Source organism: Aquarana catesbeiana, linkage group LG10, assembly GCF_042186555.1.
Source record: "Aquarana catesbeiana isolate 2022-GZ linkage group LG10, ASM4218655v1, whole genome shotgun sequence".
Lineage (NCBI taxonomy): Eukaryota > Metazoa > Chordata > Amphibia > Anura > Ranidae > Aquarana > Aquarana catesbeiana.
In genome coordinates, this window is record NC_133333.1 from 46,695,664 (window position 1) to 46,721,504 (window position 25,841).

Below are 25,841 nucleotides of genomic sequence, written 5' to 3' on the forward strand. Positions count from 1 at the left end.
TAGCAGAAAGTAAAAAATATTGTTTTGGGTTTTTTTTCCACAATTGTCGGAGGTTTGTTGTTGATAGCGCAAAAAAGTAAAAACACAGTGGTGATCAAATACCACCAAAAGAAAACTCTGTGTGTGGCAAAAAAAAGGATAACATTTTTATTTGGATACAGTGTTGTATGACTGCGCAATTGTCAGTTAAAGTAACGCAGTGCCGTAAAGCAAAAAGTGGCCTGGTCATTGTGTGGGGGGGGGGTAAATTTTCCTGAGCTAAAGTGGTTAACGTTGATTTGGGGCGTTTGGTTCCACTTTAAGGGCTCATTCACAAATTTCCTTGCTGTGCTGGCTAAAGGACCAGCTCACCCAAAACACAAATTTCTTTGTACCCTTTGCAAAAATAACATTTCCAGTGTACTCTGCGTGCCACGAGTGAAAAAAAAAAAAAAAAAAAAAAAAAAAGATGAACAGCATCTGTACAGAGTGCATTTAAAAAAAAAGACATACTGGTTTATCTGGAAAAAACCTGGTACAGCTTGATCATAGGTGTACTGAACACTCTACCTTGAGGCGGAGCTGTGGAAAGGGGGAGGGGCCAAACAGTATATAATTCCAAAGTCTGGTCCTTCCAGACTATGGTATCCTTTAGGCAATACCAGGGAGGAGGTGATCTTACCTGTTCTACTGTAGTCTTCTCATCCAGGAGTTGCACAGACACTGAACTGCTGCCTGCAACCTGCAGACCCTTCCCAACCTCCCATCATGTCTTCCCAGGTAAGACAATTTATTAAAACACTTATTAGTTAGATGTCGGATAATAAAGAGTATCACCGATTGTGTATAATATTACTGCAATGGAAGAGGAAATGCAATTTTGTTAGCTCGTTCCTTTTAATTTGATTTTGCACATACTAATAAAAAACTGCAAATACTCATAAACCGGGATGAGTGAATAGATTTGTATGAGATCATTTTCACAGTGAAATCAGTGGCAAGTTTGAAAATTGTAGTTGTAATGATTAGGCTGCTTAGGATTTTTCTTTTGTGCTTTTTATTTTTATTTTTTTAGAAAGAATATTTACGGTAGCTTGGCTTATTTAATGGTCTGGGTTTTTTTTCTTCCTTTTTTGTGTATTTGATCATTATTTGTATACTGTTGTGTTTAATTTTTAATTTTACTTTTTCATGTCCATTTTTTTTTTTCATTGTGAAATTTTTTTTTAATAAGAAAGCTAATGATGGGCTATTTATTTTAGGCACAAAAAGATTAACCATTTGGAGCCAGTTTAAAGCAAATACAATTGACAACCACCAAAAACACTTTATTTTGCTTTTCGCATACGGATTAACACATTTTACCAAAATTTGTTGTTTTTTTTTTTTTGAGCGATTACTTGGACTAGTGAGGTAGAGATTAGACTCCATGCACACTGAGTTTAAAAAAAAAAAAAAAAAACACCACATCTATATGGGCGGCATAGTGGTGTAGTGGGTAGCACTTTCGCCTAGCAGTAAGAAGGGTCACTGGTTCGAATCCCAACCACGACACTACCTGCCTGGAGTTTGTATGTTCTCCCTGTGTGTGCGTGGGTTTCCTCCGGGTACTCCGGTTTCCTCCCAAAGACATGCTGGTAGGTTAATTGGATCCTGTCTAAATTGTCCCTATCATGTATGAATGTGAGTTAGGGACCTTAGATTGTAAGCTCCTTGAGGGTAGGGACTGATGTGAATGTACAATGTATATGTAAAGCGCTGCGTAAATTGATGGTGCTATATAAGTACCTGAAATAAATAAATAAAATAAATATTCTTTTTGGAGTAAAAAATGCCCCGTATAGAGCATTTTTTGTACAAAGTTTAGGAGAGTTTAGGAGAGTTTTACGTTTTTTCTGCCAGTAGCTCCAAGCAGAAACACAAATCAGAATCACATTTTTTTCCTGCCTCTAAACGTTGATCTCAAAATATGCCTCTAAACATCCTAATGTACATGGACACATAGGATAACACTGAGATGCTTCTAGAGGCAGAACACAAAACTTCTGTGAAGCAGAGATTTTTAAAGACAGTGTGCATGGAGCATTAGAGCAGTATGGGTTATTAAATCAGTGTTCCTTTTATTTTTATTGTGATTTATGTACTGTTGCATTTAATTTTCATTTTACTTTTTTTTTTGTCCATTTTTTTGATTGTGCAACAAAATGTAAATAAAGTAGCTAATGATGGGTAATTTTTTGGCATAAATGGGTTTTTTTTTAGCCCTCTGGAGCCAGTTTAAACCAAATACAATTGACAACCACAAAAAAACAAAAAAAAAAACAAAACACTTTATTTTGCTTTTCCTAATAGTTTCAACATATTTTATCAAAATGCAAAATTTCAATAATCTTTAATAAAGATCAAGATTTTATCAAAATTGCAAAATTTCCCATAAATCTTCCAAATTTGTGGGAAAAAAAAAAAAGACCAACTAATAGAATAGCCTCAAAGGCAACAGTGGGGTGCAAGTCTTAATTCTTACAGGATTTCCATGTAATTTCTGCTGACTATATCTTTGCATCGATTTCCGTGTGCCTGTCTATTATATATATATCTATCTATATAGAGATATATATATATATATATAGATATATCTATATAGAGATATATATAGATATATCTATATAGAGATATAGATAGATATCTATATATATAGATAGATATATATAGATAGATATATATAGATAGATATAGATATATAGATATCTATCTATATCTATATCTATATCTATATCTCTATATATATCTATATCTCTATATATATATATATATATATATATATATATATATATATATATATATATAGATCTATATATATATATATATATATATATATATATATATATATATATATATATATATATATATATATATATATATATATATATATATATATATATATATATATATATATATATATAATATAGAGAGAGAGACTTTTTTTTTTCACTGACACACTTTTGAGATATATTTACATATGCAACAATTGAAATTATGCAATGTGTATCTTCATGTATATGTTCTTTTGTAGGTGACAGTTTCTCTTTAGTGACTTTAATGCATTTAATTGTAACTCTGTAGAAACAAAACAAGTTAAACAAGTTCTGTAACTAAACTGATTTAAACTTTGCAGCCAGAATTCACCTTATAATAGAAAAAGGAGACAAGTTTAACTTGATATTATTGGGCTTGTGCCTTGGCAAAGCAAAGCATTCAGGGGTTCCAAAATCCATAAGGCTCTCCAAGCTCAAGGAGTATGAGTAGTATTATAAAAAGCAAAAATATTTAATATTGCAGCTGTGGTGGCTGAATTTTTTTTTTTTGCCTTTATTTTCACCTGGTGATCCTGCCAGTAAAGTTGCCACATACATTACACAATTTTCTTGCACAATTTCCTTTAGATTTACTGTAAACTATGTAGTACAAGGGCATGCCCGATTGCATTGCAAACTTTAAGTGTTTAAGTGTGACCTCATATTATATGGTTTTGGTAAATCTAAAGGAAAATTGTACAAGAAAATGTATATATAATGTATGGCCAGCCTAAGTCTGATATTTTTCAACTTCCTTTAACAGACTTAGCTGTCCAGCAAAAGTGGTAGTTTGAGAGTGGAAACAACCCATTTACCACTGACAGGAGTGCTTACAAATGATCAGCTTTTATTTAAACCTTTATCCCAAAAAGGAAAAACAAAATGTTGTAGCTGTTAAAAAATTGTTAGCTGGAATATAGCTTGAGACCCCCTTTCACACTTGTGCGACTTGTCCTGGGGATTGCAAAGTCGCATGACAAATCGTACTCCATGATTTTCAATGAGTACCATTCATATCTGTGTGACTTCAAAGTAGTCCCTGTATTACTTTGATGCGACTTATACGGGCATTGGTTCAAGACGCAGCAAAATCATGCGACTTTCAGGTCACACAAATGTGAAAGGGGCCTTAATTTGTTAGTCCAGTCCATCTAAAATTTCAAGTGTATCTAACTCTACCCTCTCCCCAGACTGACACCACATTTAGGCTGCATTCACACCTGAGCGTAGCGTCTTTGAGTGCTTTTACGGCATTTTTGAGCTTTGGCATTTTTAGTAGCCAATAGAGAAAACTATTTGTTGCTGGGTATTTCAGCTTTTCCTTCTTTTATTATTATTATTATAATGTTTTTTCGTTAGGCTAAGGGGTTAAAGTTCAGTTTAGGGTTAGGAGTCTACTACTACTACACAAATAAATAAATTCAATAAGTTAATCCTAAGTAACAATAAACAATTAACCTCTGACTAAACACCCCAACACAAAATAAATTATTCATAATTCTTTGTTTTGCTCGGATTTGGGTATTTGTTATTTTAGTAGTAGTATTAATCATAATATTTAATATTTAAGGTTAGGGGTTAATTATTATTTATCCATGTATTATTACATATTTTTATTTTATTTATGATGATTTTTAGCAATTTGTGTATTTATTTTACATTTATTTTTTCATATATTATCACTATTTTATTCTTTGCTTTTTTTCATTTGAGCAGAAAATCGTGCAAATACGCACAAAAACGTGTGACTGGGGCATTTCTGTGAGAATAAAAATGCGCCAAAAATGCTCAAATCAAGCTACAAAAAAAGCTCCAGAACTTTTTTGAGCTTCAGACGACTTGGAGTGGAGATGTGAACCAGCTCCATAGAGAATAATAGCTTTTTCCCCCTCCCACGTTTTGGAGCTTTAAGCTCCAAAACGCCCCCCTTAAGAATTGGTAAACTGCAATATATACATTTTTTGGGTTTAATACCGTTTCAATTAGACATATTCATAACAAATACATTTCTCCACAATGCTTACAGATACAGAGATAAATGAGGGCTTGTTTAAAAGTTTTTACTGTTTATTCACTTGCAGAGGTTGTCTGCTGGTACAAATACTGATATAAATTAGTTTTAGAAACATTCAGATGTATTATGGAGTTATTATCGGTATGTGAAATTTTTTTTATAGTAAAGAGTCTCCGGATTTGTTTTTCGCAAGTTCTGTGCATACCTAGATAGGAAGACATTTGCTATCTTTCTCTCTGATTATGCAGAAGCCCCCAGATGTAAACGCCATCTCTGTTGAAGATGGTACAGGAAACCAGAAAGCACCTAAAAAATCAAGGAAAGACAAGAAGAATGAGAAGAAAGTGGAAAACCTCAAAAGGGAACTGGAAATTGTAAGTTAAATGAGAAACTTTCATCTTGGACTATTGTGTTTATTTCAATTGTACATACTGTATAAAAAAAGTGTTTTCTTTTAAGTGGTAGTAAACTTTTTTCAAATTTGTACCTACAGGTAAGCATACAAGGCTTACCTGTTGATACAATGAATATGTCCTAAATGTGCATCGTTTAGGAGCCATTCACATTGGCAATAGCCAATGGATGTCACCGACACATGCATAGTGATGCTCTATGTGCCATGCAATGCAGAGCACCGTGCCAAATGGGAGAGGCATCATCACGGTCTGCCCATTCAAGCCGGAGTACGCAAACCCGGAAGGAAGACCAGATGAAGATGGATGCCACTGGTAGTGGTGACAGCGCACCACTGGAGGGCTTTGTTTGTAAGGTAAGTCTGCCATTATGTGCTAGTATGTGGTGCCTACTAGCACATTACGGCATTAAACTGCAGGGGCCCTTTTTGGAAAAAAGTTTACTACCGATTTTAAACAAGTGACACATGATTAAAGATCAACAGAATCACACTGTATTGATTTACTAAAATTGGAGTGTGCAAATAATTTGGTGTAGCTGTGCATGGTAGCCAATCAGCTTCTAACTTTAGCTTGTTCAATTAAGCTTTGACAATAAAACCTGGAATTGGTTGGTTTCTATGCAGAACTGCACCAGGTTTTGCACCCTCTAGTTTTAGTAAATCCACCTCAGGAGATTTACCAAATTTATGGCAGCCTAATTAACTTTTTTCACTTCAAGCAAATTAAGGTAAAGTCATTCTAAAAAACAAAACTTTACTTTTAATCAATTGAGTGTTGATATGTAGGAAGTAGAAGTCTGTTGATCTAAAAACAAATACAAAAAAAAAAAAAACATTAATTCCCCTGATTTTTTTTTAAAGTTTTAATGATTAGCTCTGAGAAACAGACCAGAATGTTAACACTGTTGTTGAAATTTTTTGTTTTAGACAGACCACAGTTTAAGTATAGAGGAGCTGGAGAGGAAATACTCCGTGAACATTAAGGAGGTAAGCCTAAAAGGAGCTGTAATTCTGTTTTCTGATTCTTATGGCACTTACAAAAACACAATTTTAGTTGTTAAATTAGTGATAATAATGATAAGCAACTGGGTTTTGAGCGTTTACAGACCTGTAACTAAGTAATGTACAGGGGTTGGACAAAAATATGCCAACACTACATGGTTTGCCAAGACGATAATGCTTCGATTCACACAGCTGGTGTTGTCAAATCGTGGTTTGACAAGCATGCAGACGAAGTCTTGCACCTCAGTATCATAGAGCCACTATGGTAAACGTTGGGCTCATTTTCTGCCTCCGGCATCTTTGTGAGAACTGGAACTATTTTCCATTTAGAATGGTATCAGATTCCACTATCCACCATCTAAGACTTATATTTGTCAATTCCCAAGAGAATTGAGACTGTCCTGGATGCCAAAGGCGGTCCAACTCCATATTAGGTAACAATTTAGTTCTTTTACCTGGCGTTTCCATAATTTTGTCCACCTCCTGTATGTGTTTATGGTAGCTTGCAGAGGTGAGGCAATAATCCATATAATCTTTCATTGTTCCGATTGTTTTATTTTATTTTGATACATATGTTTGTGGTTTGTTGCAGGGCCTAAGCACTGCCAGCGCTGAGGAGATTCTTGCTCGGGATGGACTAAACAGACTTACTCCTCCAAAAGGAACCCCTGAAATTGTCAAATTTCTGCTGCTTATGGCTGGTGGATTTTCCATTGTGTTTTGGATTGCGAGTGCTTTGTGTTTCCTTGCTTATGGTCTACAAGTTGCACAGGATCCCGCTGTTTCTAAAGACAATGTAAGCATAACTGCAAATGTAAGGTTGTTTATGCCTTTTGTTTTCAATATGCCTTCTGTTCCTCACTAAATCAAACATTCTGTTTTCCAGCTCTGGCTGGCTATTATTCTTATTGGAGTGGTAGTGCTGACCGCCCTCTTTGCGTACTACCAAGAAGCCAAAAGTACAAACATTATGGCCGGCTTTAAGAACATGGTTCCTCAGGTATGAAAGGCCACTCGTTTAGTTAACTGATTTCTTAACTTAAACCAATGATACACTGGAGGTGAGATTGGTTCCTAAACTGCACCTCTGTCATTCTAGCAAGCCGTGATTCTTCGGGATGGAAAGCGTGTAGAAATAATAGCGGAGAAGCTTGTTGTAGGTGATATCGTTTTTATAAAAGGAGGTGACAAAATCCCAGCTGATTTGCGCCTACTGGATTGCCAAGGCTGCAAGGTGAGGAGTTGGGAAATTTACACAATGATAGGGAAAAGCTATGGCTTCTTGGCTAGCAATATGAAGCAAGTAAAACAACCATAAGCAACCAAAATAATATGTTATTCTTGCTACACAGGTTGACAACTCATCTCTGACCGGTGAGTCAGAAGCACAACCTCGGGGTGTGGATTGTACACATGAGAATCCCCTAGAGACCAAGAACCTTGGGTTTTACTCTACCACCTGTTTGGAAGGTGAGCTTTAGGCTTCTATACAAACCTGACTTTTGTGATAAACCCATACAAATCCGTTTATAATTCAACATTTTTGACATTAGCTCAAGGGGGGAAATTTACCAAAGCTGGTACACATAATCTGGTGCAGCTGTGCATATTAACCAATCAGCTTCTAACTTCAGGTTGTTTACCGTAATTAAGCTTTGACAATAAACCTGGCAGCTGATTGGTCACTATGCACAGCTACACCAGATTTAGTAAAACTCCCAATGTCAGCACCTAAAAGTTGCATTTAGGTGATCAAACTATACATTCAAACAGCCTCTAAGAAACTGATTCTCATCTACAGGTGCAGCATGTGGAATGGTCATAAACACAGGGGATCGTACAGTAATTGGACGTATTGCTTCCCTGGCCTCACAAGTTGGAAATCAGAAGACACCTATCGCTCTGGAGATTGAGCACTTTGTCCAGATAATTAGTTTTCTTGCAGTGTTTGTTGGAGTCATTTTCTTTATCATTTCATTGGCTATGGGTTACAGTCCTCTCAATTCTGTTATATTCTGCATCGGCATCGTAGTAGCCTATGTACCAGAAGGTCTACTGTGCACGGTCACTGTAAGTATGAGTACTGCTTACACCTACCATACAGATACTTAATTCACATATTACAATTTTTGCAATAACCCTTATTGCCCTTCCTCCTAGGTCTGCCTGTCTCTTACTGCAGTACGTATGGCAAAGAAAAATTGTTTAGTTAAGAACCTGGAGGCTGTGGAGACACTTGGATCTACTTCGGTCATCTGCTCTGACAAGACTGGCACCTTGACACAAAACCGTATGACTGTGGCACATATGTGGTTTGATAAATTCATTCACAATGCGGATACCAGTGAGGATTGCACTGGTAAGGCCCCATTTCCACTTTTAAACAATACCAGCTGGAATTGAGATCAGCAAACATTTAAATTTTTATACCTTATGCTTGTGGTCACGATGCAGAAAATATACTTCACATAATACGTTATGTTTATATAAAACATGACTATGTCCAATGTGTAACTGTTGTAAACTATATATTTCTCTAGGCGAAATGTTTGATCAGAGTTCACCCACCTGGTCTGCATTAGGTAGAGTCGCCACCCTGTGCAATAGGGCAGAATTCATTGGAGGTCAGGAGGATGTTCCCATCAGCAAAGTAAGTATGAGTAGCACTATACATGGAACATGTTCAAACATAGCATTTACAAACTTCAATTTTTTTTGTAATGTGATTACCAAGTGTGCACTTCTAGTTCTTTGTGATTGCACTACCATCAGACACATTGGGGGGGGGTTACTCAATCTGGTGCAGCTATGCATAGAAACCAATCAGCGTCTAGAATTAAGTTCTCGTTCACACTGAACACTGCTTTGAAATGTGCACTTGCACATCTTCAAAGCTGCATTTCAGTCCGACTTCGGGGGTAACTTGAAATACATCTGTGCAGATTCATGCACAGATTCTATTGAAATCACCCCTGAAGTCACCAAAAGTAGTACAGGAGTTACTTTTGGAAATCGGTGCGGCATCGCAAAGTCAGCATCGCACTGATTCGGACGGTGCCGTTGAAGGCGATAGGCTGCTATTTGGCATTCGATTTGACATGTCAGATCGCCCCAATGTGAACGGGGGCTTATGGTTAAAACTTAATTGAACAAGCTAAAGTTAGAAGCTGATTGGTTACTATGCACAGCTGCACCAGTTTTAGTATATCTCCCCTATTTAGTTTAACCTCCCTGACGGTATTCCAGAGTCTGGCTCGGGGTGGATTTTCAGTACCAAAAGCGGTAACCCCGAGCCACACTCAGGATCACATCACAGGATCCAGGTACAGTTACTTACCTTGTCCCCAGGATCCTGCGATGTCTCCCTGCTGTGTTCGGCGGCTGTGTCTCCACTTGATTCATCACAGAGCCAGGCTCCGTTCCCAGCGAGCGTTGCGACACACGGGGACGGAGCACGGCGCCAAATTCAAAAAGTGAAAAACACAAAATACATACAGTACACTGTAATCTTACAGATTACATTACTGTATCAAATAATTTCACCTCCCTTTTGTCCCTAGTGGTTTGTCCAGTGCCCTGCATGCAGTTCTATATTTTATATATACTGCTCTTTCTGCCTGGAAACTGGAGATTGTCCATAGCAACCAAAACCGTCCCTTTACATCAAAAGCGGTTTTAGACCAGCTAGAAAACAGCGATAATAAATTAGAATCACTTGCAGAATTAAGTGATAGTAATTTGTGGGAAAATTCGTCATCAAACACTGCAAGTAATGACAGTGACAATTCTGCAACTGAGCACATTTCTGTGTTTTTGATTTGATTACATAATATAATAATTTAAAAAAATATTCAATAACTTGTTATATTTATAGTTATTTATTATAATTTATGTTTTAAACTTTATCATACCCGGGATGTCTACTAGACTCTTGTTTGGACAGATTTAAGTGTGTGTAATTACAGGCCTACAATATAAAAATGCCAGATTTCCATGCAAAACAATTGTACTGCTTTGAGCATCAAAAATCTGAAATAATCTTACCGCCAGGGAGGTTAAAAAAGGCTAATTTATTTTCAACTTTCCCATTCAGAGAACAGTCAACGGAGATGCCTCAGAAGCAGCGTTGTTGAAGTTTACTGAGCAAATCTTTGAGAATGTGATTGAAATTAGGCAAAGAAATAAAAAAGTGTTTGAAATTCCTTTCAACTCAAGTAATAAGTACCAAGTAAGTGATTATTCTGCTGTCTAAATGTACCTCTACTTTATTAGCGGTGAGCCAAATGTCTCAGGTTCAGATTCGGGGTAAGTTGGCGAACTTAGTGAAAGTTTGAATGCTGAACTCCACTGAAAGCAATGGGAGCAGAATCGTAGAAATCAGTACAGTAAATGGCATGGGGGTGGGAACTGCCCTGGAGAACATGTACAAAAGTAAAAAAGAAAAAAAAGTTTTAAAAATTCCATTTAGCAGGGAGCATCAATTTTAATAATGCTTAAACCGAAACATTAAAAATGCAATATTCCCCAAAGGGTCTTGTGCAAATATTGAAGAGACCCCATCCCATTTTTACACTAACCTTATCCCTTTGTTTACAATGACTTGTCAGCTGGAAATCTTAAGTCTATCTGCTGAATGGGCCGGGCAGGGGTTGACTCATTGGTGGTTAGGATGTTAGCGGCTACCAGCTTACTGACAACCAGCCTGTGGGGAAGCTGTCACATTTAGCAGTGGTAGTAATACCACTGATAAAGATATCTCTTTCCACTGTAGCTGGAGGTTTGGCTCATTCAAACACTAATTTAGTTAGGCTGTTTCAGTCCCAACATAGGAACCCGCAGTTTATTCCTAGTCATAATCCCATCACTCTGTCTTTGTCATATTTATTAGACTTTCACCTCTTCTCAGCACTCCTTGTCTTTCAGTCCTCACCATTGAATTTTTGGACTAAGGAAAAGTTCAAATTTAATCAGATTACTTTTTTTGCCATCACGTAGGTCTCTATCCACATCCCAGAAGATCCTACTGAGAAAGGCTTCTTGATGGTGATGAAAGGTGCACCGGAGCGCATCTTAGACAGATGTAGCACTATCATGATTGGAGGACAAGAATTACCACTGGATAATAAAATGAAAGAATGTTTTCAGGAAGCATATATGAATCTAGGAAGTCTAGGAGAAAGAGTTCTTGGTAAGTCCACAAGCACAACTCATCATGGAATTTGGTTTGTTTCTTTGAGAGATATTCTAATCCCTTAAGATTGTCTATGGACTGTTCACATTTTTATGTGTATCTGCTAAAGCATGAGTTCTTTAAAGGCCATTTCTTATTCTTTCACAGGGTTCTGTCAGTTGCTGCTTTCCTCTTCAGAGTATGGACCTGGATACCCATTTGATGCAGAAAGTGGAAACTTCCCACTAAACGATCTGTGCTTTGTTGGCCTCATTTCTATGATTGACCCACCTCGTGCCACCGTTCCTGATGCAGTCATGAAGTGCCGCAGTTCTGGAATTAAGGTATTGACACATCTGATGATTGCCTCACTTTTCATCATTGAGTGCTTTCACAATGCTGGTGACCTTTAAAGCTCGGTTCACATATGAACCGCATGCAGCTCACAGCAGGGGTCCAGTGCGTGCTGGTTCACCGTTTCAGGTCCAATTTTAGCCTGAATTTTGAGCTGAATTCGGGCCTGAAACGGGCCAAAAGACGCATAGCACTTTTGTGCAAAACGCACCGGAACCATTGCAGAGATATGTGAACCGGCTCCATAGAGAGCCAGTCAAAATCTCCTGCTATTGTGAATTTTATGTGGGGATATCGCATCCAATTCGCAATGTTGTGAACCCAGCCTAAAGCTATAATGATATTTCAGTAATTTTCTTGTAAAATATCTGTGAAAACAATTCTATGCTGTGTCCCTAACAGGTTATTATGGTGACTGGTGACCATCCAATTACTGCAAAAGCTATTGCGAAAAGTGTAGGCATTATTTCAGACAAGGAAACTGTAGAAGACATTGCGCAAAGGCTTGGAGTCCCGATTGAAAGCGTTAATCCAAGGTAAGTAATCCTTATTAACGCTTTACAGCCAATTTAATCCCTAATTTTACTTTCCCCAACTAACATCTAATACTATTGCAACTTGCAGAGATGCTAATGCCGCTGTGGTGAATGGTGGAGAACTACTTGAAATGTCTTCTGATGAGCTGGACGACATCTTAAAATATCACCAAGAAATTGTATTTGCACGGACATCGCCACAGCAGAAGCTTCTCATTGTTGAGGGGTGTCAGAGACTAGTAAGTTGGAGAAGAAGGCTAAAGAAAAATAAATAGGGATAACATGGGGGGGCAAAAAACAAAACAAAAGTTGAAGCAAGCCACACAGTGATTTATGTCATGTTTAAAAAAATGTTTTAATATTTAGGAAGAATTCTGTAATTAAATTGGGTGGCTTAATATGACATCTCTAAGAAAAAAAGTTTAATACATATCTACATAGATTGATCTGCCTCTGACTTGTTACTTACAAGATGTATGTTGTGCAACAAGTGATCAGACAGAGATATTACAGTGTACGAAAACCATGAACTGCTTTTGTTTGCTCCCTTTTAGAGCCCTTCTAGTTCTTTTGTACTACAGAATGATTTGCCTTTTATCTGAGAGTGGGAGTGTTTGAGCAGTTTAACAAAAGACACTAGGCAGGGCTGACACTGCTCAATTCACAAAAATTGTGTGTTTTGTCAGCCCACAACAGGAATAGAGAGCTAAGTGCATTTCTGACAGATCGACTGGTATTGTTCTGTACTTCTAGGGTATTTAAATAAATAAAACATGTGGGAATGTACATGTATTGCAGAGATCTACTGTAGATTTTTTATTTAGCCTTGACATATACTTTAAAATACACATGCTGGGGGCATGCTGTAAGGAACACCAATGATAGAGGAGAATTATATGTATCTCTAGAACCACAAATATTTTCTATAACAGAATGTATGAGTGATGAAAGAGAGTATGTAGAGCACTGTTTAAAGTGGTGTTCCGGCCGAAATGATACTTTTTAAATAAAAATACCCCTATAATACACAAGCTTAATGTATTCTAGTAAAGTTAGTCTGTAAACTAAGGTCTGTTTTGTTAGTTTATAGCAGTAGTTTGTTATTTTATAAACTTACAGCAGGCCGTGGCCATCTTAAGTGTGGGCATCTGAAGCCAGACTGTATTTCTTCCTGGATCTCATCCTTGCAGATCTCACACATGCTCAGTGCAGCACAAGCAGTGTAATAGGTTTCAGGTCAGGTTTCCATAGCAACGGCAGTTTCAGAGGAAGTTGCCGACCCATCCCAGAAGGCATTGCAAACAGGAAATGATGCGATGGGCCACGGCCAGGGAGGAGGAAGTGATTAATACAGCAGATATACAGTAGGTGCTGAGAAAAAAAAAAAAAATATCCAATTTGTTTACAGTGCACAGTTTAGTGAGGGATGCTGAAGAGTTGTAAAAGTGGGTGGAACTCCACTTTAAGTAGTGTTTTCTATCATTTTTAGGGCAATATTGTAGCTGTTACTGGAGATGGAGTGAATGACTCCCCAGCACTGAAGAAAGCAGATATTGGTATTGCTATGGGAATTGCTGGATCAGATGCTGCCAAACACACTGCAGACATGATTTTGCTGGATGATAACTTTGCTTCAATTGTGACTGGTGTAGAAGAAGGTAAGAAAAAAGTTTAATAATATCAGAAGGTCATACAAAAATAATCCAGAATGCGAAAATCTTTTTAATTCCAATAAAATTCAATCCAGGAAGACAACCCTTGAGGTTGTAATCCAGATTACCACAATTTTAAAAAATTGCATCTGGTAAACTTTTTTTATAAATTTGATTAATCTTTTCTTACAGGGCGGTTGATATTCGACAACTTGAAGAAGTCAATTTCCTATACAGTGACTAAGAACATTCCTGAGATGATCCCCTTTATGGTCTATGTGATTCTCAGTTGCCCGCTGCCACTTGGAACCATCACCATTCTCTTTATTGAACTAGGCACTGACATTGTAAGTCTAGGAAGAAAATCCAATATGGGCATACTAAGGATGATAATTGTGTTTTCTCTTTCTCTAATGTTACAACTTTACTCACATTTCCTTAGATACCATCCATTGCTCTGGCTTATGAAAAGGCAGAAAATGACATTATGTTAAGAAAACCACGAAACCCTCGCCAGGATCGACTGGTGAACATGCAGTTGCTTTGCTATTCCTATTTCCACATAGGTAAGACCCCCTCAAAAGAAAGTCCCAGTAATGAGACCATGAATTTGTAAACCAGTTGTAAACAATATAATGATACTTTAAATGGTTCTAATAGAGGAAAAGAAATACCAATCAGAACAGGCCCATTAGCATTTGCTACTTCTTACACCGCTATTGTCAATCCAGTGTTTGTATCTGAAAACCTTAAATGTACAAACATCTGGGTCTGTTATTAAAATGGAAATATGTAGGACAGCACCTTCTAGTGCCAATTAAGCGGTAGTAAACCCTGGGGGAAAAAAACCTGCAAGATAATGGCATAATGTGCTAGTATGCATCACATAAGTGACCGTTGCCAATAATTAGCAAAACCCTGAAGCAGCTACAAGGTCAAAAAGGGTTCATTTCCACTCTTTACACCCACTTGCTACACACTAAGCTGGATAAAATCTCAGTAGCCATTATGGCTAAAGGCAAACCCTAAAACCAACTGCATATAGAGAGGAATAGAATACTTGCTCATCCCATATGTTGGTTTCACCCGCAACGAAAAACAAGTTGATTCAAATGTATATTATTCATTAAAAATGTAAAATAATATCTGCGCTTGGTGAATGAAAATATATACTAATTAAATAATGAAATAACCTGCAGCTGTGCACTATAACCCCGATATTGGGCACCAAAGAACATCGATGCATTCCATTTGATATGGGATATCTGTGTATAGGCTCATTCCTTGCACTAACCCAGCGCTGCACTCTGTTATATGTATTGATCATTAAACCTATTTGTTCCCTGTTCAATTACATCAAATATAACTTATGGCCACCCCTAATTGCATATGATGTACTAAACCCCATGCAGATTTTTATGCACCGCATCTGGGGATGTCTGGTGATCTATGAGTTCTGGAAGTAGGTGGTCAACATGCATTTTCCTGTTGAGTTGCAGTCTAGCCATGTGCTGGTCAAACTATCCTCCACATGTATAGCCACGTGGTGGGGGAGAACACACACACACACACACACACACACACACACTTCTTAACCCATTACAGCCCAGCATAGTCTGCTTCCCTAAGACTTGCTGAGATGCTATTGGCACTGGCTCTAGTGGCTACTTGGGCACCCGCACTGCCTTTTCTTCATTACAAGGTTCCCAACCCTAACTATCGCAAACTGCGCTGGGCACCTGTTTCTCCACCCTACTTTAATGCAACGCTGTTTCCCCTGTACACCCGAAGGCTGTCTGGTATACTAAATGAAGAGCGTTGGCCACAACTTTGCTAGAATATTTCTTAGAGATACACTCAAAACCAGTAAAACCTTCTACTATAGCCCAGTGGACATTATCAATAAGATCATACTATGTGAAAAGTTATGCATGGGAAGAGAAACTGTCCCCTTAAATTCCATGAACTTTGGGACCTTTGTGTAACTCTAACCTCATCCATAGCTTGGGATAACCTACTCTGATCCAAAACGCTGCCACCACCAAAACCATTGTATTTTTACCTCTATGTACTTTGTCATATAATACGTGCAAAATTTTAGGACTGTCCAACAAAAATGAAATAGAATCCTAGAATATTTTGTCTGCAACCATGCTCAGTAACTCATAACTCACTCCTCTTCGGTTACAGCTGCAATGGAAACGTATGCTGGATTTGTGAATTATTTTACCATATTGGCTGAACAGGGATTCCTTCCTGCATTCACTATTAATCTTCGAGTCACATGGGAGGACAAGACTATCAACGATCTAGTGGACAGTTACGGACAAGAATGGGTAAGGAACCAAAAATTTTATTTCTATGGTTAATAAAACACTGGCCATGTGCAGCATCTCTCATGTTTTAATGCTTTAGAAGTAAAAAAAAAAAAAAAAAAAAAAAAAAAAAAAAAGACACTCTGAAGATGCCCAAGCACTAGATTTCTTTTATTCAAAAATAAAAACAGATTCTTCCATGCATGCCAAACAGAGCAGATGGTCGAATTGCCCTGCTGCACGATTGTGTCTGGTTGCTTTTCAGCCCAAAATTTTCCACTAGGCTACTTTGTCAAAAGTTCTATGGAGTGGGGTTTCCCGCAGAGCGCATCTCATCTAGTTCATCGAGGATCGGCCAAAACGGTCTCAGTGTATGGTCAGCTTAAAGATTCGTTCACACCAGAAGGTGTTGTGGGAAACCCACGCTGTGTGTTTGTTTTCCGCACCATGTTCAAAAAGTTGTGTGATCAGCTGTGGGTGTCAATATAATCCTAATGGTGAAGATATTTGCCAGCACACCATGGAATGACCTAAATTGGACGCTATGTCATTCCATGATGTGTTGGCAAATATCTTTACTGTGACTTGAACCAGTATCCAGCTGGTTGTTGTTGCAGCACCCAAATTCGAGAGCTCATCCAGGAATGTGTGCGATGGGAATATGAAGTATTAAATATAATCCTAATGACACCCCAAATGCAGATCAAGCAGTGGATTTGCATGCACAGGATTGTATGGTAGCACAATACCGTGCGATCCGGTTCAATGCGTTTTAAAAAGTAGTGCATGCGCTACTTATAGTACAATCCAGTGCAATTTCAGTCCATTCAAATGAACGGGCTTAAAATCGCATAGCGCGGAACCAGCACCAAGTTCTAGAAAACGGTGGGGTTGATTTACTGAGGCTGAAGATTGCACAACCTTGTGTCTCTGTGCATGGTAGCCAATCAGCTTCTAACTTCAGGTTGTTCAATTAAGCTTTGACAAAAAAAAAAAAAAAAAAACCTTGAAACTGATTGGTTATCAGGCAGAGCTGCACCAGAAACCCCATAGTGTTTCAAGGGCAGTGAAGCCTGAAAATTTAAACCATGAACATGTCCTTTTTGTTTCTTTAACAGACATTCAGACAGCGCCTGCTTTTGGAGTGGTATTTATACACAGGGTTCTTTATTAGTATTGTTGTTTGCCAGATGATGAACACGCTGATCCGAAAGACAAGAAAAAATACCCTGTTTACACGCAACTTTTTCAGGTAACAATGAGTGAACTGTCTAGTTGTGCTCTTCATTGGGAAATTACAGTATTAGCCAGAGGTTTTCATACCCCGGATATTAAAGTGGTTGTAAACCTCAGACATGAAAAATAAACAAAGCATATCCTCCTATAATGTGTACTCATAATCCAGAGCACTATAGTGTCATTTCTGTCTGCTGCCACATTCCTCTGCTATCAGCATGAGTCACTTATGAGTTTTCCTGACACCAAGAGAAAAAAGGTGACAGAAGGGAGCTCAAGAACACAGCCTGTGATTAACAGCTGTGTTCCTGTGAGCTGTGTGAAGGGGGGGTGCGCCCCTTCCCTCCAATTAGCTCACAGAGCTCTTCTCACTGAGTGTAACTTCAGTTCCCCGCCCCCTTGCTTTTTAGAGCTGAGAGATTCTGTGTAAATTGTGCACTTTCAATGGATGTACGGGACAAACGTCTGTAGATAAACAGGTACAACTTATGTAGAATAATTTGTTTCATCTCTGTGTATCACCTGAAGGCCAGTCACTTCACTTGGTATATGGAAGGGTTTTTCAACCACTTTGTATCATGGAGGAACCACATGCTGCTGGTTTTCCAAGCCCATAGCTGCTTTCAGATAATTTACTGACAAGTGTGTAATATATGAACGAGTCTCAAACAATACAATTAAAAGAAAAGCATAGTATATTTTCAGCAATGTGAGTTATTATTGCAGAATTTACCTTAAAATCATTGTTGGAGGACATCCTCATTTTTGATTCCTTGCTCTTCCACATTTGTGCAGCCTTATTACATTAGCCACTAGAGAGACCTCCCAGTGGGTCAGTCCAATTACTCATCTTATCTCTCTCTTAACAACTGATAAGATATTAGCCAACAAAGGGAGATAACAGTTTTCAGTAAATCCTTGTCCTCCAGTTGGCATTACAATTATTAGTTTTATGTTCATAATGTTTTCCACCACCACCCTCACCCCTGGATAGCATGTTTATTAGGTACCCAAAATTAGCTTAATAGCTTGTTTATTCTAGGGGGTCTGTAGTGTAGAGGAATACCTAACATATTGCTCGCCAACCTGGCCGGCGCTCATCTCCAACCTGTCCCCCATATGTGGCGCTCTCCTATCTGCACCTAGTATGTGGGTGGACCCATAACCTCCTTGCTGGTTTGGCATTGTCATGACTGGTTGAGCAGTAAAGAGGAACGGTCGTATTGCAAAGGTGAATCCTGCAAAAGTGAGAAATGACGTATTTCTCATCTCTATACACCTCCTAGACTAGCTGAGCTATTAACCCTTGCTCTGCAGAGGAGGGGGAAATATGAAACTAAAATTTGAACGCTGAATGGAGTTCAGATTTAAATCCAGAATACAGGCACCCATATTACACAGTTGTTCATACATTTTCTTTTAATTACCCCTAATCTGCTATCTTGCCTTAAATTTAGTTTATTTGCTGCTACTAGTTGTTAATTTCTATTCCTTAGTTATGCTTTTCTACCATAAAAAGTGTGTGCAGACTATGAAACTATTTGTTTACCCTTGCTCGCTTGTCCACAGGAATAAAATGATATTTTGGGGACTACTGTCACAAGTTGCTATTGGTTTATTCATGTGTTATGTCCCTGGAATGGACGACGCCTTGCATTTCATGAATATTCGGTGAGTACCAGAAAATTCAAGATTTCACATATTTAGAGACTGCAGTCACCAAACCTTTTTCCTCTAAGCTTATGCTGTTTTTGGACACAGGCTTTGTACATGTTTTGGTTGAAGTTTGTAATATATACCCCTTTATTTATTAAATGTACAGTGTTACATAATACACTGGTCTGTTTCAAATAATACAATACAATCTCCTGCGGTCGGGAGCCCGGTCAGCTGAGTAGATGGCGGCCAACCCCCTTAAAAAAGTAAATGGAATGTCGTAGGTCTTGCTGCCCTCCGCAGAACAACGGGTATCCTTAGAACTGAAACATACAAAAAGAAAAAGGGAGGGCTCACCGACCTTGTGCATTACCAAAGATAAAATGTATTTATAAAATATAACAAGAATTATACTCACAAAAACGAGCTTTAAAACAAGGCTTATCGATACTCCAACAAATGCGAACAGTATCTCTAGATGCCTGTAACCTGGACCAGATAATTGGAGAAACCAGATGGCATCGCAAACTGCTTACGCGTTACGAGGGAGAACCCCCTTCCTCAGAGCCACAGCAATGGTCCATTGCTGTGGCTCTGAGGAAGGGGGTTCTCCCTGCTCCTTATTTATTTTATAAATAAATTTTATCTTTGGTAATGCACAAGGTCGGTGCGCCCTCCTTTCTTCTTTTTGTCTGTTTCAAATAATGTCTATAGAATCGTAACCCCTGGAAATCCAGGTGGAACATGATAATTCAGTCTTAGGTCCGTATTTCACAGTAGTAAACCTCCCAGGCAGCTGCTGCAGTGATCCCGCTCAGGGGTTAAATAGTACTGAAAACACAGAAGAATATAGGGGGACCTCTAAAATTATTAAATAAGTCAAACATCCAGAGTAAATAGTGCTCACCTTTTCATATGGTAGAGAGGACACTTATTTAAGTGATGTTTGGACTGAATAGTGTAGAGTTATTTTTTGCATTTTATTAACCACTTGCCTACAGGTTACTCTCACCCCGTTCCTGCCCAGGCCAATTTTCAGCTTTCAGTGCTGTCACACTTTGAATGACAATTGCGCGGTCATTCTACACTGTAACCAGGTTTTGTCATTTTCTTCACACAAATAGAGCCTCTTTTTGGTGGTATTTAATTACTGCTGGGTTTATTTTTTACTACATTTTTTTTTTTTTTTAAAGACCGAAAATTTTGAAAAAAAAAAAAAAAAAATCTTTTTTCCTAGTTTGTCAGTAAATTGTGTAATTAAGTAATTTTTCTCCTTCATTGATGTGCGCTGATGAGGTGGCACTGATGGGCAAGGATAGGCTGCACTGATGAGGTGGCACCAATATGCCGCACTGATGATCACTTGTGGCGTTTTATTGAAATCAGTGCCCTGATTACATGTCCCAGTGTCCCCCTGTCCCCTGTGAGGAGATGCCACTGATTGGCTTCTTCGCCACACACTGTCAGTGTGAGGAGATGAGAGCTGATTACCGGCATTTCCGTGTTTACATGTGACCGGCTGTGATTGCCGATCACATGGTTAAAGAGCCGCGGCCACGGCTCTTCACAGAGATCATCTTAGCAACACGGCACTGCTGCTATCGCTCCTTGGGCGTTCGGGTGCGCCGTCATATGTTGTCCACCCAGGACGAAAGCCACACCATCCCATCCCATGGGCGGAACGTGGTTAAAGTCAGGGTTTTAGTTTTTCGTATCCAAGTGGAATTGTGTTTTTTTTAAATCTATCGAGCCCTATCTATCTATCTTATGAGGCTCTAGTGCCATAACATGGCCATTCATCAGTGAACATTTTCATTGAAGCTACATTCATTGAAGCTAACACCTGAGCGTCACGGTTTCAAGCGTTTTTTTTTCAACCATTTTTCAGAATTTTTTTAAAGTCGAGTTGCACAATTTAGCAGTTTCTGTCAGGTGTTTTTCAACTAAAAGGGGTGGAGAGCTGCTGTTTGTGAAGAAAACACATGACAAAATGCTCCAAAAAAGCTTGTCGCACTTTTTAGGTGTTTTCATTGAAGACTATGGGGACAAAAACACTAATTTCTACCTAAGGCTACATTTACACCTTAGTGTCATGTTTGCAAATATTTTTCAGCGTTTTTTTTAAGCAGAATTGCACGCTTTTGCAACTTTTGTCAGGCGTTTTTTAAAGCTAAAAAGGTGTGGAGTGAAAAAGTCGCAGAGAACTGCTGTTTGAGCAGAAAATGCTTGAAAAAAAGCTTATGTCGTGCTTTTTAGGAGTTTCTATTGACCTTTATGAGAACAAAAATACTCAATTCTGCCCGAAAAGTAGCTCATATACTTTTTTGAGCCATTTTGCTACAAGTGACAGGACACTCAGATGTGCACAAGGGCTTTTGAAATCAGTATGTTTCTGCTTGTTGAGCTTTGAGCTACAAGCTACAAAACACTCAAGTGTGAACGGGGCCTTAAAGCGGAACTAAACCCATTGATTTAACAGTTTAAAAAAAAAAAACTGTTACATTCTCAGAATGCCAGGAATGCTGTCACAAGTGCTTGTGTTCTCAACCAAACTTTTAAACCATCAAATGTGTCCTAACTGATCACATGTGTAGCACCATGGCACTTGCAGATCAAACTGAGGTTAAGCTTCCTTGGCTGAAAAGGATAGAAAGGTTTAGTTCCGCTTTAATTGTGTTATTATGTATCCAAACAGTTACACTTAGAAGTGATTTTTATCCTATTCAAAAAAAAAATACCACCACTGTCTATTGTAGAATCCTGGACAACTAAAGTGGAACTAAACCATATCGGAGCACCACATACTTAAAACGCGAATTAATTTTCGATATTCAAAGCAAACTCGCCCATCCATCCATTTCTCCATGATTTTGTTGAGAAATCACCTTGAAAAACATCTGCCTAGTATAGGCAGCCATTTTTATTAAGGGCAGATGATTCATGTAGAATTTACTTCCTGAAGCCGATCTACCCTTAGCTCAGGCAGGTGGGTCTGCTTAGCTGAGAAAGCACCTCCTCCAGATGAAAGAAAAAAAAAAATGTCCATGAGGACTCCTGGGATGTATGACATATTTTGGCCTAGGCCAGAAACCATTTGAAGAAAAAAAAAAAAAAAGTTACAAGTAAATATAATATAAACTTCCTATCTATTTACCAATTCTAGCAGCATAAGGCGAGATTAAAAATAGATAATATTGATTGAGAGAGTTTAATTCTGCTAGGGGGTGAAACTTCCCTTATTCTTTTTTTTTTTACAAGTCCAATTATCGTGATTACACATACGTGTTCTCTTGGCTGTATGCAAAGGTGAGCACTATTTACTCTGGATGTTGGATTCACGTGATACTTTTAGAGGCCCCGATCTTCTTTTGTATTTTCAAAACTGTTCAGGTTGCAAATACATGCACAGTGGGTATAAAGCCGTTTCCTTCAGCTTTATTAGTATCAAAACCTGAATGTATTTTTCTCTTTTACAGAGTTCAGTATTGGTTTGTAGGAATTGAATACACAGTCCTGATCTTGGTTTATGATGAAATTAGAAAACTGCTTATAAGGAGAATGCCTGGAAGTAAGTACAACACAAATAGTCAAAAGCTTCATAAAATATGGCAAACTATTGTCATTACACCAGGTCAAAAGTATAAATGTTTAGAGCTGATGCATATTTAGTAAAATCATTTAGTCAGCAGCACTTATGATGTCCAAAGTATAGAAACATATCTGCAGTAAAGGTTCTGATGGCAGTATGTTATATTTCATATCCTTCTGTGAGGTACAATAAAAGTCCCACATCTTATTTCCATTGTTTGATGGAGTGTATGCTTGTCTTAATCAAAGTTGATATAGGGATGGTACCTCTAGAAGCGCCATGACTGGATAGGTTATGGGTCCACCATCTTAATTTATGAGTTCTGAAGGCAGTAGCCATTCTCTGTCTTGTAAACCACATACAGGAAATTATGGGGGCAGTGACTTGGTAAAAAAAGACTCAGCTTCATTGCTTAGAACTAGTATGTGGATCACAAGTAAGGGGATGGCTGCCTCCATCATGGTCTTCTCACACAAGAGTCTCGCTTCTGACAACTATATACATCAAAATCATGAATGTGCAATTTGAACAAGTTACCTTCTGGAAAACTTGTGCTATCCACAACTTAACTGGATGGATTTGTGTCTTTTTTCAACCAGATTAACTACGTAAAAGAAATGGGTACAGTTTTAAGTTGGCCATAGACATGACGTCTTTCCCAAACTAAACAATTATGGAGTGTGATGGACTACTTGATTGGATATAAATTAAATTTATTGTTTAAGAAGATCCTCACATTCATAGTTATGAATTGTAAAAGAATATTATGATGAGATTGTTCATTCAAACTGTAAACCGTGTGGCCAGCTTAACTTTTGAAACACGTCTTGAAGGCCTCATGCACACAGAGGGGTTTATTTACTTAAGACAAATTCACTTTGCACTGCAAGTGCATTTGGAAGTGCAGTTGCTCTAGATCTGAGGGGGACATTCCAGGAAAATGAAAAACAGCATTTTTGCTTGTACATGATTGGATGATAAAATCAGAAGAGCTTCCCCTCAGATCTACAGTGACTGCATTTCCAAGTGCATTTGCAGTGCACTTGTAGTGCAAAGTGGATTTGCCTTTAGTAAATCAACCCCAGGGTATCTGTAAAAGCTCCTGGCAGGAAAAAGCTACCAAGAAAACGTGCTAAAAGCTGTGTAGTGCACACGCATTTAGACTAGAGTTTGAGCTTTAATGCATTCCATTGGCCAGAATAAGAAGTAATTCTGGCCACTGGAATGCATTAACAGGCATGGACTTTAAGTGCATAGCGTTTAGACACGAATAGCATTTTTTTCTGCTCTTAGGCTCGTCCCCTGAACGCACCCTTGCTGTGTTTCGTTTTCCAGCTTGTAAGCTGGAAGCAATCCAATGCTAGTACAGTGATCTCCCCTGCTGTTCCAACAAGGGGACGTGCTCTCAACCAATGGCTGTGCATTGACAAATAAGCTTACACAGAGGTGCTTTTACAGGCTGAAAAAGATCAATGCCTATATAAGAGGATTTTTTTTAAAGATTTGTGTGCATGAGGCCTTAGGACAGGAGATCTAAATAGGCAGTGAATTAAAGCCTAACTCCAAGCAATGCTGAGAAAAAATAAATTGTGCCCCTCCTCACAAATAGATGAAGAATGTATTGCTTGATGTTCTAGGAAATTATACAATCCCACAAGATCAAGACATCAAAATGTCAAAATCCCACCAGTAGGGGAAGGTATAACATTAATACCTTAATGCATGGTCCTGCAGTCTTTCTCCTCACTGTTTCTGGTTGTGACATCCCGCAAAGCTACTCTTTATGATCTTCAACTGCTCCGACCCCCATACCCCTTGCCAACATCATCACATGCAATACAGGGCCAATGGCCACCGCTGTTCCTACATTGTATAAGATAAAGTCCAACTGCCTTCCCCATCTCCTTCGACACATCATCCTATACAATGCAGGGCCAATGGCCCTTGCTGGTCCTATGTTGTATGAAAGTAGGAATGCCCACCCAATTTAAGGCCAATGGCCACCGCTGGTCCTATGTTGCATGAAATGAAGTAGGAATGCCCACCCAAATGAAGGTGCTGGAGAGCAGAAAACTGTACCACTGGCTGTCATGGGACTGTGGAGAAAGGAAAGTAATAATCTCTGTTAAATCATATCCTGACTCCTAGATAAACAAACAGTAAAATCTTCATCAGCTGGGAGAGTGTGGGGGATTAATTGTTTTATCACTGTCCCAAGGTTAAATATTTAAGATAATTGTAACTGTACCAGTAACAAGAATATTGAATAGTGATAGGCTTCAAAACTGTGATATGCAAATTAAGGGTTGATTATTAATTACTTCCTCTTTTTTGCAGGTTGGGTGGAAAAAGAATTGTACTATTAAGTGTCCAGTCATTTTAGGAGCTCCCGTTATTGGCTCTCTCATCTGAAAAACCCCTCCATATTGCACATTTCCACATACTGTAAATTTGTACATTACTATGCTGTAAATATAAAGTTTTAAATAAATATTTAAAATATAGCCCTTGATGTGTATTTGATTGACAGTGTATATATCTTCATTACCCAATACTGACAGTTCCTGTGGCTTGTATTCATAATATAAAGTGACTCTGGCAGAGAGACAGATATAAAGGTGCAGAAACCTAGGAGGTGCAAAACCTGCAGTTCCCCAACTATACATGAATACTGTGTCATTTCGATTTAACAAATTCAACACTTGCTGATATGGGGGTAGGAGCCATTGCCTAGGAACCAGCAGCGTCCCCCCCCCCCCAACCCATCAGAGAAGCATGTATCCCTGTGGGAACAGGAGCCACACTGGGCCATGACACCAACCTGCTGGCTGCTGTTTGCCAGGGAAATTCACACATGTGCTTTGCCTAGTGCATCCTCATCGGGTTCAGGGCTGATGCAGACACTCTCAAAAATAAGGACCTCTTGGGCTACTGAGTGTCCAGGCTGGACCACCGGCCAGAGCTTTCACAGTATGCACCAGAGCTGTCTGAGGAGACCTTCGGCAAAGTAATAGGTTTCGCTACAGGTAAGAAAATCCACCTACTCTATCAGTAGGGATCAGCACACT

At 38.5% G+C, this 25,841-nt stretch overlaps 1 protein-coding gene across 1 annotated transcript; it reads left to right on the forward strand.

The window, feature by feature from the left end:
- The first annotated feature begins 270 nt into the window (after positions 1-270).
- LOC141110654 (potassium-transporting ATPase alpha chain 2-like) lies at positions 271-25,277 on the forward strand. The gene is made up of 23 exons (XM_073602132.1): positions 271-759; positions 5,097-5,222; positions 6,191-6,250; positions 6,858-7,061; positions 7,152-7,265; positions 7,365-7,499; positions 7,618-7,735; positions 8,067-8,335; positions 8,426-8,624; positions 8,806-8,915; positions 10,359-10,493; positions 11,261-11,453; positions 11,604-11,779; positions 12,192-12,325; positions 12,414-12,564; positions 13,815-13,983; positions 14,170-14,324; positions 14,420-14,543; positions 16,168-16,313; positions 17,411-17,544; positions 19,098-19,199; positions 22,661-22,752; positions 25,111-25,277. The coding sequence occupies exons 1-23, from the start codon at positions 748-750 to the stop codon at positions 25,137-25,139; spliced, it is 3,087 nt and encodes a 1,028-aa protein (XP_073458233.1). The 5' UTR covers positions 271-747; the 3' UTR covers positions 25,140-25,277.
- Positions 25,278-25,841: the final 564 nt, after the last annotated feature.